Source organism: Crotalus tigris, unplaced genomic scaffold (genome assembly GCF_016545835.1).
Source record: "Crotalus tigris isolate CLP2741 ecotype Arizona unplaced genomic scaffold, ASM1654583v1 scf7180000024339.11422700, whole genome shotgun sequence".
NCBI lineage: Eukaryota > Metazoa > Chordata > Lepidosauria > Squamata > Viperidae > Crotalus > Crotalus tigris.
This window is the reverse complement of record NW_024100509.1, coordinates 954,489-968,910: the sequence shown is the minus strand read 5'-3', so window position 1 is coordinate 968,910 and position 14,422 is coordinate 954,489. Positions and strand designations below refer to the sequence as shown.

At 36.4% G+C, this 14,422-nt stretch overlaps 1 protein-coding gene and 1 pseudogene across 5 annotated transcripts in view; one reads left to right on the top strand and one right to left on the bottom strand.

Moving 5' to 3' along the window:
• Positions 1 to 2,891: 2,891 nt before the first annotated feature.
• LARP1B (La ribonucleoprotein 1B) overlaps positions 2,892 to 14,422 on the bottom strand; it is a 50,957-nt gene continuing 39,426 nt past the window's right edge. For 4 of the 5 annotated variants that reach the window (XM_039325935.1, XM_039325936.1, XM_039325938.1 and 1 more), the window contains 5 exons: positions 13,064 to 13,224; positions 11,106 to 11,250; positions 6,818 to 6,927; positions 6,609 to 6,736; positions 2,892 to 6,260 (listed from right to left, as the gene is read on the bottom strand). In XM_039325935.1, the coding sequence (XP_039181869.1) occupies positions 6,027 to 6,260; positions 6,609 to 6,736; positions 6,818 to 6,927; positions 11,106 to 11,250; positions 13,064 to 13,224 (778 nt within the window). In that variant the 3' untranslated portion in view covers positions 2,892 to 6,026. The remainder of the gene's footprint in view (positions 6,261 to 6,608; positions 6,737 to 6,817; positions 6,928 to 11,105; positions 11,251 to 13,063; positions 13,225 to 14,422) is intronic. The other variant, XM_039325937.1, reaches the window with a different exon arrangement.
• On the top strand, positions 8,267 to 8,420 carry LOC120300324 (annotated as a pseudogene).

Sequence of the window (14,422 nt, the reverse complement as noted above, 5' to 3'; positions counted from 1 at the left end):
GCATCTCTGAAGGCCCTCTGCTCCAGCCATTATGCACATTTCTTCACATATATCATATCCTCACGTAATGAATTAAAAATAGATGTCTAAAGTGTGTAAACAGACTGCTGAATTTCCTTTAGGAGGAGGAGATTTTCGTAACAATTTTAAGAGCAAAGGATAATAACAGGAATCCTGGAAGTTGAACTATTTCACATTTTTAAGTTGCCCAATTTCTCAATTCTTGGTGGTGGGTGTACAAATGTAAAATCAAAGAAATGCAACATCAAACTAATGAAAAAAGCAAGATGATAATCCCAGAAATAAAAACATCTACAGCCCATTTTAACTCAAAGAGTGAGGGAAAAGCCAGGTTTTCAAGACTTATTTATAATGGAGAGGGGGGTAAGGACCACTCAAATTTCCAAGGCAATGCTGTGACAGAAAAGACATACCTATTGCGTCCTGGCTACATTGTTCAAAAGATGGGATGCAGAACATGCCAAGTCAAATCTTACAGGGTGGGCAGAGACAGTAAGAGAGACATGGTTTCTCTAAATAACTATACAACGTGCTATAAGAACCAGGGGTTTGTAGGTAATAACCAGCACTTTGAATTACACCTGTAATACTACTGCTAACCAGTGCAGTTTGCAAAGTAGAATAATGGAGACGTTTCACTATTGAATTTAGCAGATAATTTTAATGGTTTATTTCATGTTGCCTTTAAATTGATACCAGCCTTGAAGCCCCTCCCAGTTTTAGTGCTATGTGACCTTCCTCTGGCATGAATATAACTGCTGTCATTGCCACTTCTTGATCGGCTTAATTTTCCAATTGGTCTTCAAGGATAGTCTTTCTCTAAGGTAATAAGGCATGAATGATCATGAGAAAGGCCTCCTGGTTCGGGAATGGGTGAAATGACACAAGGTGAGCTGAGTAAAGACCTTCCTAGCTACAGTTGCCATTTGGTTGAGCATATGCGAAAGACCTCCACATTACATATCAATTTTGCAACCCCATTCACAGCTAGAGGTGGAAAAATGTCCAGAACGGGTGGTCAATTTTCCCAAGCGGCCATGAGAAATGGACTGTTGTGGAGGGCTGCTGCTACCCTGCCTCCCACTCTGATGCTGCCCTGCCCACCACTGTTCCCCCCCCTTCTGACACCACACACATGCTCCGCCCTATGGGCCAGATTGGAACCACCCACAGGTCAGATGTGGCCTATGGGCCATAAAATGCCCAGATCTGATCAGAAGGCCCATACATCCCAGCCATGGATACTATGAATAGTAAATTTATATGTCCCTTGGATCCTAGTTTCTTCAAAAACAGTGCCAAGTTTATGTGCTGTCTTTTAAAGAAAAAAGATCTAAACACATGGTTGTATTTTTTACAAAAAATCTTGAATATGATTTCCTTATTATAGTTTGTATGCTGTTTCAATCCTGGAAACCTAGTGGCTCAAAGAAAATCAGATGTGTTAATTCTCATCAGCAAAAATATTTCAATTAAATGGTTTTCTTACAATCACTAAAAAAAACCCTACCTAATGTGATTGTATACTGTACGGCCCAGTGCATCCCATAATATGTTTATTTCTTTTATTTAGGCAGTTCTTTTTTTATAATTCTACAGTTCTTTCAATAGCTGTAAATCCAATTGATTTAAGAAGTTGGCTATTGCAATTTCCTTGGACAAATATGGCACCATAAATAGATTTTTCAGGAGACGCCACAGTCATTCCTAACAGAAGTTCAGAAGAAGCATTTCCAGAATTTGCCTATGAGCAATTTTTCTATGAAAAATTACCCAGCTACTGTTCATTTTACGAAACCTTTGCCTATCAAAAGAAGCTGTGAGGAAACCTAGGCCATTTGCTCATGTACAACTGCCAAATGATTATTTTCAGCAACAAAAAATCCAGACACTTCTGTGATCCTTTATTGCTATAATCTTTTTTTATGGAATGTTTAGCTTATGTATTTAAAACAACAACTTATTGAAGCATATACCTAATGTTCAGGGATATTAATTGAATATATGTCACATGAACATTTTGCTAGAAAATTTAAGCACTTCAACCCTTTCTACCCAATACAGAAATAAAAATGGATTTCAAATAATGTTCCCCCTTTGATAAGCCCATCAAATTGGTAGAGGCAATCATTTTTAACCAGTGTATCTTTCTGAGAAAGAGTGTATCTTTCTGAGGGATTTTTTTTTCTTTTTGTGACTAAGGGATTGTAAGGGAAATGACTGGTGACATGTTACTGGAGTGGGTGGGGGCAAATATTTTCAGTCAGATTCTTTGTGATTTGGGAGATGAGCCATGTTACTTTTTAATTCCCTTTACAACCTGGAAATTGGGAAGGGGAGTATATAGGATCTTTTGAGTTTCAAATAATATAAAAGTATGCATTTATAGCTTAGAACCCCTAACCCAGTGATGGTGAACCTTTTAGAGACTGAGTGCCCAAACTGCAACCCAAAACCCACCTATGTATTGTTGGGTGCTGGGTTGTTGGCGTGGCCCATTGGGTGAGCGTGGCTGCAGTGGTAACAGCAGACTGGGTGGGACTAAAAGTTTCAATCAATTCCAACTTTGCGAGATCTTTTCCTGCGAGAAGTTGAAATTGATTGATTGAACCCCTTTTTTTTTTTGCACACAGCGGCAGAAGCCTAAAGTGAAAAGGTTTTATAAAACCCAGCTGAAGGCTTGGGGCGAAGGCACACGTGCCCACAGAGAGGGCTCTGCGTGCCACCTGTGGCACCCGTGCCATAGGTTCGCCACCACTGCCCTAACCCATCCATATCTATAACCTGCAGTCTGATCTTTCTTGCAGGGACTTTTGGGGGTCATGGATTGTTCAGAGGCCATTCACATAAATTCCAGTTTAAAAAAAAGAGTGAATCCCATTTTTTATTCAGATATTTTGATTTTGATCCTTAAGCACATAATTGTTAAGAAGCTAGACAGCTATACAACTATAATCCAACCTAATATTAGCTAACAGACTGCAAACTGCTAAAGAAAAGGAAAGAGATGAGGATCATCATCTTGTGATTGTTATATACTTTCCTGCTGAATATGAAGAAAATACTGTAATAGATAAAGGTAGAACAAGTTAAGTAAAAACTATTTCTATGTTATACTTTATATAAAAAGATAATTGTGTATAAAATTGTCTTACACTGGCAGCATTCCATGTATTATATGTCTTCAATATTAGAATTAGAATTTTAATTTCAATTAAATCTATAGGGCAATATATAGCAAAAAGAGAGAAAGTAGTGTCTTGGCTATTTGAATTTGAAAGGTAAGGAATTTAAATATCGCCTGTTTATTGGACCTCATGAGAGCCAATAAATTTGTGTTCATCCCAGGCAAGATAAATAGTGAATAGTATTCATAATATTTTGAAACTAAGATATCTAAAGATTGTCATCCACATAGTTTTCATCTTAGAGAAATACAGTAAAAAAGAGCATTCTCAATGGTATTCTAATTTTGGAATACCTTGCTCTAACCTTTTATTTCATTGTACCTTTTAAATTCAATATGACCTATTTTCTCTTTGTATGTGTTCATGTTATTTTAATACAGTCTCCCTCTTGTTATACAGTATTATATTTTTATAAAAGATCAGAATTTTGATTCAAAAGATAGATATTGTTTTTTTAAAAAATCAGCAACAAGATGTAGTTTGGATGTTGGATCTCTTATACACAAAGCAACTGTCTGCATCCAAGCCATAGTAAAGGATACAGTAGAGGGAGGAAAAATAATTCTAGAACCTTGGTAACATCTGAATAAGAGCTGAGAGTTTTCAAAATGTATAATACTCAATGTAAGAATATACTTAGAAAAGTCTCTTCTATCCCATTTCACTCCTGTTATCATTTGGATAACAAAACAGTTTTGTTACTCAAAGTGAAGCTAATATTTGTTATGGCCTCTCATGTGATTCTAAAAATATAATTAAGAACAAATTTAATTTATATAGTTCAACTTCAGAGTTTCATTTCTACATTTCATTTCACTGAAATTTTTGGAGAACATGAACAATACTGCCAACAGGATATATAACTAACTTGAACAATGGGCAATTCATCTAGTGCAGTGATGCTGTTGAACTATCAGTAGTCCTTACCCTTGAATCTGTAAGAATCATAGCACAAAAACATCTGGAAAATCATAGATTCTTTTTCGTGATTTTTCACAATCATGATATTCAACATTATTTTAATTTATTGCTATAAACAGTCCCACACATTTCAATTCAGAATAGTAAAAATTTATCATACTAAATTAAACAAAACTGCTTAAGAACACATACTACACCATAGGCTTTTTTTTTTTGTATTTTATAAAATCTGCAAATATACCACAAAAAATGCATACTAAAAGCTAATATTCACACATTTGATTTAAAGAAATGAATGTAAATATAATTCTTTTATATACAGCTTAAATCCAAATTTACAACTGCATCATTTTCCTGGAGGAGGTGGCATAGATTGAACAGAGATATGAGTTGTAGAACTTCAGCAAACTGAAAAGATGCTATATAAAACAGGTATCATGAATTCCTAGTGTCTTCAAAAAACAGAGCAGTTCTTAAAGGCTAGCTTCCATTAGAAATAGCTGGGAAATCCACTTATCTTCATATTAAATATGCACATATATTCATAATTGTTAAATTCAGATTCTCAAGCAGTATTTCAGGACTATATAATGGACTTCATATAGTTTCCAGCACAGAAATCTACATGTTGGATCACTTAGAGTATTTCCCAGCAATAAGGCATCAACAGTAATAGGCTTTATTTGTGAAAGTAACCTGAAGACTGTTAAGTATCTGTTTTGCTGTATCTAATACAAATGCATCTATTTCTACCACTTCTATTTTATGGAAGAATGATTTCCATTCCCTTAAGTATTTAAATCACAATAACTACAATTAGTTATTTCAGGGATGCTTCCTTTTAATTTTCACCTCCTGACATAAATAATATATATTCAATGAATCATTTACATTTAAAGAAAGTGACACTTTGGCCAATTACAGTACAGTTGGTCTTAGGTAAAATAAGGGATTTTAACCATATTAAAGCCATTTTGACATTAATTATTTTAGCCTAAGTACATTTTCTTCTAAATCCCTTTTAAATTAAAACTGTCAAATACAATTAAATGGCTTAAATAATCTCTCCTAGAAATGCAAGTCACTTATACAATAAAGAAATTGAACAGAAAAATACAACTATTTCTTCAAACTGGAGGATGATCAGAGACCTATTTGAATTTTTCTCCTTTTTCTTAAACTTATATATATATATATATATATATATATATATATATATATATATAAAATTTACTACGTTTATGACAATACAGTCATAATCCATCCTCTTTGCAAACTACTTTGCTTAAGTAGAAATAAGAATCAGCATTAAAAAAATTTAAAACAAAACAACCTGTGCCTAAATTAAAAACTCAAACTCAACTCAAAACCCTGAAACAAAAGAAACAGAAAGCAAAATGGATTTCAGAACTAGTATTGGAAGAGTATGTTATTACTGAAAAATGCATTTATCAATTTAAATGCATGTATTATGTATATCTCTCAAAAATATTTTCTCTTTTTGGCTTTTATAGGTAGAACTAATGATAGAAAACCTAATAGTAAAATATTCCTACACTACAAAAAGAATACAACTTCCTCAAAAAAATATGAGCTGGATTGTAAGACATTCCAAAGTATTTATGTATATACTATTGGAATGCTGCTGCTGTAAACAGTAACTTGGGATAGCAACATAGACTAACAGGTATTTCCCAAGGATTTCTCATGATGCTTGAACCCAATATAATTGAAGAAAGGGAATTTACTTGGAATTTAATCTTGTCAGAAAGCAGATGCAATTTTTTTTCCTATACATTTGTTTTTAATCAAGCTTTAAAATAGCTCTCCCTGAAGATCCTTGAGCTAAAATACTGGCATTAGGAGTTGATCTTAAGGTTCAAGCTTACTGAAAGTCTACTGCTCAGTTATATCACATCTTGATTTTGTGGCAGTACTATTCTGGTGTATGCTGTTATTCAACTCCTGTACAGTATTTGTAGTGGGAAAATTTATTGGGACCCACATCTGAGACACAGCTGTGGAATTACCAGCAAGGATCTTGGAAGCAGTGTTGGATTGATGTCTGCGATGATCACTTTCCTCACCAGGTAAATGCCTTTTTCTCCCAGATTCTTCATTAATGGGAGGCTAAAGCAGAGAAAGGGCATCTTGTTACAATTTACCAGAAGGCTCTATAAGAACTCATGATATTATTTTTTAAGTTCTCAATATTTTGAATTTTAATGTATTTACCAAAAACAACTGAAGGGATAGCCCAGTGCCACAATGAGAAAATATCAAAAATTTAATCTTTGTACACATTGTCATTCTTTGTTCTTGTACAATAGTCTCCATCTGGTATTTCAGGTATGCACAGGATGGATTATAGGTACATTTAATGATGATGGTATTGGTCCTTCTCCTTTTTGTTCTTTTAAACAAATCATGCTTACAGTTTATTTAAATTAATTCGTTTGAGAGAATGTCAACACTTACATCAACTCTGAAATCTTCCAATCTTTTAAAATTGCATAGGTATTCCTGAAGTTTGGGATCAATAGGTGGACTTTTAGACTGTGAATACTTCAGATAAGCCCAAAATTTTTCTAGCCCATAAAGTTGGCCTAAAAAAGAATAATTAGCATATAAAAATATGAAGCAGGAAGTTAAACAATATCATGGGAAAAAATATAAAAACGCATTACCAGATTCATAATCTCTTTTTGTTTCTTCTTGGAAATCTTTGAAGATCTCTTGCCTGAACTTCTTTTCCAGCCCATAACTATAAAAACGGAACAAGCATTCCAGGCCGTACCTAAAAAACCAAGGAATAAATAGTCTATTTCAGGGCTTTTCAACCGGTGGTACACGTACCACTTGTGGTACATTAATGAGTGGCAAGTGGTACGCAGCCCTGCCAAGCCAAGTGTAGTGGGGGAGGGAAAGAGCCAGCACAGGAAAGGACTTGCAATGAGAGAGTCCTCTGGAGCTGCAAAGGCCCCAGGCTCACTTCTGGCTCACTCTGCACCATGAGAAAGGAGGAGGGGAGCGGAGACAGGATAGCCTATAAAAGGAGTAGTTTGGGCAGGAGAGGGACAGAGAAAAAAAGCAGCAGCCTTGGGAGGAGGCAGAGTCAGCTCCACCAAATGGGAAGAAGGAGGGGGAGAGGAGATCAAGCAGGCTGGCCATGAGCCCATCTACAACTGCTGTGGCAGCCACCTGTGCTGGCAGCAGCAAACAGGCAAGAAATGCAGCGGGGGAGGGGTCACCCTCCAAGAGGAATGAAAAATGGCAGCAATGGCTGGAAGTGAGGCACTGAGGAGGGAAGGAGATGGAGGGTGGAAGGATTCTTATGTGCTTTTGTGACTTTGAAGTTCTGGGATTTGTGCAATGAGGGCTTTGTTTTCTTAAGGAGTGTTTGGCAATTTCTATTTGGCTGATGGCTGATGTCTCGTGTTAGTGTCTATTGCTCTGCTGTTGTTAGCTGTAAGTTTTGCTGCAAGGGATTTTGAAGTATTTTTCTCCTGAATGGATTTTGCCTGTAGCATTCCTTTACTTATGAATGGAGCCATTTGGGGAGGCTGCCTTAGCTGGCAGCCAGTACTTACATTTTTTTTTCTTCCTTAAGTGCCGGCTGCACTCCTTACTTTCCTTTCTAGCCAGTAGCTAATTCTTAAAGGGGAATGTGCCTTTTTAAGCTAGTTCACTCAGCAGCTTGTCTTTTCTGTCTCTGGAGGCCTTTCCTTGTTTGATTAATATATGGAAGAGGGAAAATATGGGGGGAGGGCAAATTCTTCCTTCAGAAGGAGATGGGAATGAGAAAAAGGGAGGCAGGAAAGGGAGGGAGGAAAGGAAGTCCCGCCTTAGCACTTGGCCACCTGGCCACCAGCAGCTCTGCCATTGACTTTGCTTGTCAAAAGGTTGCAGAAGGGGATCACATGACCCTGGAACACTGTGACCATTATAAATATGAATCAGTTGCCAAGCCCTTGTCTATTTGACTCCACGTGACTTCTTTTCTTGCTTTCTTATAATGTAGACAAGCAGAAAAGCATACAGTTCTTTTTATTTGTGTTTATTCTAGCGATTGTCTATCCACTGCAGGATGAAGGCCTCTTCTGCATGTTTCCAACCAATACGGTCTTAAGCTTTCCATTGCTTTTTGGCCTTTTGGCTAATATCAAGTGTAGTATCTGAAAGGTACTTCAACAAGTACTGAGTGAAGGATCTGAATATTTATGCCAATGTCATATTTCAGTTTTTTCTTTTTAATAAATTTACAGACCTTTTTGACTTCATGGACCAGCAGCAGTAGTCGGAGTGGGGGAAGGGATGATCTCGTATGCAACATAGTTTTTGTGCATGACCAAATGAAGCTTTGTGGGCTCACCTGCCCCCTCGTGACGGACTGCAGACCAGTAATGGTCCATGGTCTGGGGGTAGCGGGGGCTATATTAGAGCATTAAAAAACTGCCATCTTAATTCCTTTGTTGCAAAAAAAAATCACTGTTTTTTAATTCTAGTTTATCTTATATCATGTTCATACATAAAATGTTCCACTACAAATTAATTACATTATGATTTAGCAATAGTGCTAGCAATAGCTCTTAAACTCATATACCGCTCCATAGTGCTTTGACAGCACTCTCTGAGCAGTTTATAAATGTCAGCATATTATCTCCAACAATTTGGGTTCTCATTTTACCAACCATGGAAAGATGGAAGGCTGAGACGATCTTTAGTATTATGAACCCTCATTGTGCCTTCAAATTATGTGCAAAGCAGGTCATTATTTTTAAAAAGATGATACTAATATACAAAGATGCTTAAAAATGACAGATGTCTATGGAGATTCTCAGTCATCCAGGTCACGATTGTCCCAAAGGTGCTTCCTTTCAAAAGGCAACTGGACTTCTTTATTTTGCTTGAAGACATTTCACTTCTCATCCAGGAAGCTTCTTGGATGAGAAGCAAAATGCCTTCAAGCAAAACAAAAAAGTCTAGTTGCCTTTTGAAAGAAAGCACCTTTGGGTTAAAAATGACAGCTTTCAGAAAAGGTGGCGAATTTATAACTCGGTTAAGGAAAAGATGTGTGTGTGTTTATTGCATCATTTCTGTGCCAAGACATCAGGAGAGGAATGGTAACAAGTCAAATAGCTTGTTAAATTGTTGAAGAACTAAAGAAAAAACAATGTGGGAACTGATCAACTGAATTTTCAAAATGGAGTGAAAAAAGGACTGGGATTCTTAGAATCACCTTTGAATCTGTACTATTGCTCAGAGTCTGACTATATGGCTTATAGGGGAATAATTTATAAAATTTACAGCAAATTAGATTTAAAATGAAGTTATGCACATTAGGCAGGATAATCTAGACATGAAATGTATTAGTAGTACAGTTCTGAACCCAAGAATTAAAAATTTGAAAGATTCATTTACAACAGTAGAAGAAAAACAGCTATTGTTACATACTAGGAACTTTATGATAAAATGTATCAGCCCTAGAATGCCTTTATATAAAAGTATAATGTGAATACATTAGGAATGCCATATACCATTCTACAGTATCAACCTATTTCTAAAAGTTATAACAGAATAACAAGAGTTGGAAGGGACCTTGGATATCTTCTAGTCCAATCTCTGCTCAAGCAGGAAACCCTATAATATTTCACACAAATCTATAACATTTCAGACAAATAGAATTAGTTATAATAGTTAAAGTTATAGAACTAGTGAATTCAAAAAGAAAAAAAATATTCAAAAATTAAAGAATCGTTTAAAAAACACAAGTAGAAAAAAGCAAAATTATAAATGGCCTTAATATATATAAATAGAAAGAAAAAACATCGCTCTTAACAGTATTAAAATGCTAACAACTGAGGGCAATTTAACAGCATTGAGCAAGGAGGCAAGATGAGGAATAATGTTCATATAGAGTACAATTAATATTTGAATTTCCCCTAGTTTAAAGAAGATTGGACAAACATATAAACAATGAGTTTAAAAACATTCTCAGCCTTAGGAGTTGCTAGAACAAAAAAAGATGTTGAGACTCTAGAAAGAGTACAGAGAAGAGCAACAAAGATGATTAGGGGACTGGAGGCTAAAACATATAAGGAAAGATTGATGGAATTGGGTATGTCTAGTTTAACGAAGAGAAGGACAAGGGGGGCCATGATAGCAGTGTTCCAATATCTCAGGAGCTGCCACAAAGAAGAGGGAGTCAAGCTATTTTCCAAAGCGCCTGAAGGCACGACAAGAAGCAACGGGTGGAAACTAACCAAAGAGAGAAGCAACCTAGAACTAAGGAGAAACTTCCTGACAGCCAGAACAATTAACCTGTGGAACAACCTGCCTCCAGAAGCGGTGAATGCTCCAACACTGGAAGATTTTAAGAAGAGACTGGACAGCCATTTGTCTGAAATGGTATAGGGTTTCCTGCCTGAGCAGGGGGTTGGACTAGATGACCTCCAAGGTCCCTTACAACTTTATCATTATTATCATCATCATCATTATTATTATTTCATTCCTATATATCCATTATCCCAAAATACCTTGGTAATCTCTCTTAGAAAAGAGAAAACAGATCCTTGCCATTTAGTCCAACTGTCGGATTGATTAACACAACTAAACCTGAAGAGAAAAGTTAGAACCAGGAAATGTTTCATTTTGTTATTTTTTGCTCAAAGCAAGGCAAATTCTTTAACATATTTATACTTTGAGATTCAACTGCTTGTATTTTTTTAAAAAAAAATGCTAGTCAGGAGCAAAATAGAGCAAGGTGGGATCCAATTGTCTATCGGATTATTTTTATTATTCCTAATACTTAACACATAGCTTGTGTAATGTGGAAAATAATTCCTGTTACTTTTCTCTGCTGGAAGAGCTATTCTATTTTAATACTAAAACATCACACCAGTACTACTAATACTGTTCTATATGCAATTATGAACTGTGTATAATTTTAGAAAACTACAAAACATTTAGCATTACCTATAATGTTCTCTTGCATCATCTAGAGCTAGTTGCCTGAATTCTTCATACATTTTCTTATTAAAGTGGTCTCTGAGAAAAAAAGACCAAAAACGAAAGAGTGTGTTCATTTCTTGAGACTGGCCAATTCCCAACCGTTTTCTTTCTAGAGAGAAAAGGGGGGGAAAAGGTAATGGTATGAGATAACCTGTTTAGAATTAAAGTATATTTCCTTTAATTCAGGGCTTTTCAACCGGTGGTATGTGTACCACTTGTGGTACATTAATGAGCGGCAAGTGGTACGCAGCCCTGCCTAGCCAAGTGTAGTGGGGGAGGGAAAGAGCCAGAACAGGCAAGGACTTGCAGGGAGAGAGTCCTATAAAAGGAGAGGAGAGCCTATAAAAGGAGGCAGTTTGGGTAGGAGAGGGAGAGAGAAAAAAAGCAGCAGCCTTGGGAAGAGGCAGAGTCAGCTGCACCGAAGGAGGGGGAGAGGAGATCAAGCAGGCTGGCCATGAGCCCATCTACAACTGCTGTGGCAGCCACCTGTGCTGGCAGCAGCAAACAGGTAAGAAATGCAGCGGGGAGGGGTCACCCTCCAAGAGGAATGAAAAATGGCAGCAATGGCTGGAAGTGAGGCACTGAGGAGGGAAGGAGATGGAGGGTGGAAGGATTCTTATGTGCTTTTGTGACTTTGAAGTTCTGGGATTTGTGCAATGAGGGCTTTGTTTTCTTAAGGAGTGTTTGGCAATTTCTATTTGGCTGATGGCTGATGTCTCGTGTTAGCGTCTATTGCTCTGCTGTTGTTAGCTGTAAGTTTTGCTGCAAGGGATTTTGAAGTATTTTTCTCCTGAATGGATTTTGCCTGTAGCATTCCTTTACTTATGAATGGAGCCATTTGGGGAGGCTGCCTTAGCCGGCAGCCAGTACTTACATTTTTTTTTCTTCCTTAAGTGCCGGCTGCACTCCTTACTTTCCTTTCTAGCCAGTAGCTAATTCTTAAAGGGGAATGTGCCTTTTTAAGCTAGTTCACTCAGCAGCTTGTCTTTTCTGTCTCTGGAGGCCTTTCCTTGTTTGATTAATATATGGAAGAGGGAAAATATGGGGGGGGCAAATTTTTCCTTCAGAAGGAGATGGGAATGAGAAAAAGGGTGGCAGGAAAGGAAGGGAGGAAAGGAAGTCCCTCCTTAGCACTTGGCAGCAGCTCTGCCACTGACTTTGCTTGTCAAAAGGTTGCAGAAGGGGATCACATGACCCTGGAACACTGTGACCATTATAAATATGAATCAGTTGCCAAACATCCAAATATAAATCACATGACCCTGGGCATGCTGCAATGGTCATAAGTGTGAAAAATTGTCATAAGTCATTTCAGTGCAATTGCAACTTTGAACAGGTTTTTTTGGGAGGGGGGGTCATCAAGTTTTTGACACCTTGCTAGGTGGTACTCGAATATTGCCATATCCTAAAAGTGGTACAATCGGTAAAAAGGTTGAAAAGCCCTGTTCTAATTGACAAACAAATACTAAAATATATTATAAAGGCAGCAACCTAGCTAATAATTTGAAAATAATTATCTGAATGTTAAAATCATGTATCACATTTATCTATGAATGCATTAAAATTAATATTATCCCAACAAGGCCAGTAATTCAAAGCTTGTGATTTATTGACTAATGAACTTTTTTTTCATTTCATTACAAATGTCCATAGTACTGAAAGATAAATAAAAAGGAGCACTGGAATATAGTGAAGAAGCAGATAAGAATTAATGTTTATTCACCTAGTGCATTTTACAACATTTTGTTGAAATGAACTTGCTGCAATTTTTGGAAATAATATAACATTAGTTCATTTACACTATTTACTCATACAACACTATGAGAGTGATGGGTGCTTTCTGAATACGTTAAATAAATAAATGAATACAATAACATAAGTTCTTTCTTCCAATTAAAAAATATCAAATATTAGATTTTTACCATTTAGGCATCTACGGCGATATTTATGGTATACTTGCTGAGTAAAACCATTTTCCTTCAGAAGTTCATGAGAAGGATGTTGAAATTTGGGAAGTGAATGAGGGGTACATCCATAACTTCCTGATAGCGGAGCACCTTCTAGTGGTGATGCGTTTGAACTGCTATTTGAAATGAAACAAGTTTCAGATTTTTCTAAAAATCCCTTTTGTAAAATGCAACATAAAATTGAAGTTTCAGAATGATCATACAACTATGTCATGAGTTTATGTGAATGATTTTTTTTTTCTTCCATTCAATCGTGTACAGTTCTTAGAAACTGCCTGGACAAGGCTTTGAGGTTTTCTTGGCAAGGTCTTTCACAAGTGGTTTGCCATTGCCTTCTTCATAGGGCTAAAAGAAAGTGACTTGATTAAGGTCACCCAAATGGCTTTTTGCCCAAGTCAGGATTAGAACTCAGAGTCTCCCAGTTTCTAGCCTTATGCCTTACCCTCTACACCAAACTGGTTCTCTATGTAAGCATTTACCCATGCCAAAAAGTGCTAGAACTTAGAAAGCTACTATTAGTAATATGGTTACATGAGAAATATTTTTTCTCTTTTCCAACATGCTTGCTTTCCACTCATAGGTAGTCTTCAATGTACGGCCATAATTGAGCCCAGTAATCATGGCAATCATTAAGCAGCTCACATGCCCAATTTTTATGATTGTTTCTGTGAGTCATTAAGCAAACACTATGATCATTAAGCAGATGTGGCCATTAAATGAGTCCACTTTCCATTTTTTGATGGAAACTGAAGTAAACGCTTGAAACCTGTGAAAGACTTCAAAAATCATATTCATATGACCACAGGATGCTGCAAATGGATGTACATGTGAGCTGGTTGCCAAGCACCCAAAATGAGACCACATGACCACATATCCCTGTCTCTCTATCTCCCTCTCTGTGTCTGTCAGAACTTTGAAAACAGGTTGTAAATGTTGGTGGGGAGATCTATCACAACTTCAGACAGTCACTAAGCAACTGGTCATTAAATGAAGACTTTTGATACGGAAAAACTTTAGGATGGGAAAAAATCATGTGGACATTTTTAAGTGTTAATTGGAAAAATTTCCAATGCAAATTAACATATGCATATAAAATGTGCACTGTCAATTATCTGGGCTGGAAAAATTTCCACTGATTTTTGCAATTCATAGTATCTTGATAAAGACTTTAAAATAATTATATATTTTTTGAAATTAATAATACTTGTTAGTCTTGATTACTATTGATTCCAATATACAATAGCTACCAAGTTTGAATCTAATACAATAACTTTTCCATTTGAATGATACAAATACAATTCCCCAGAAAACCCT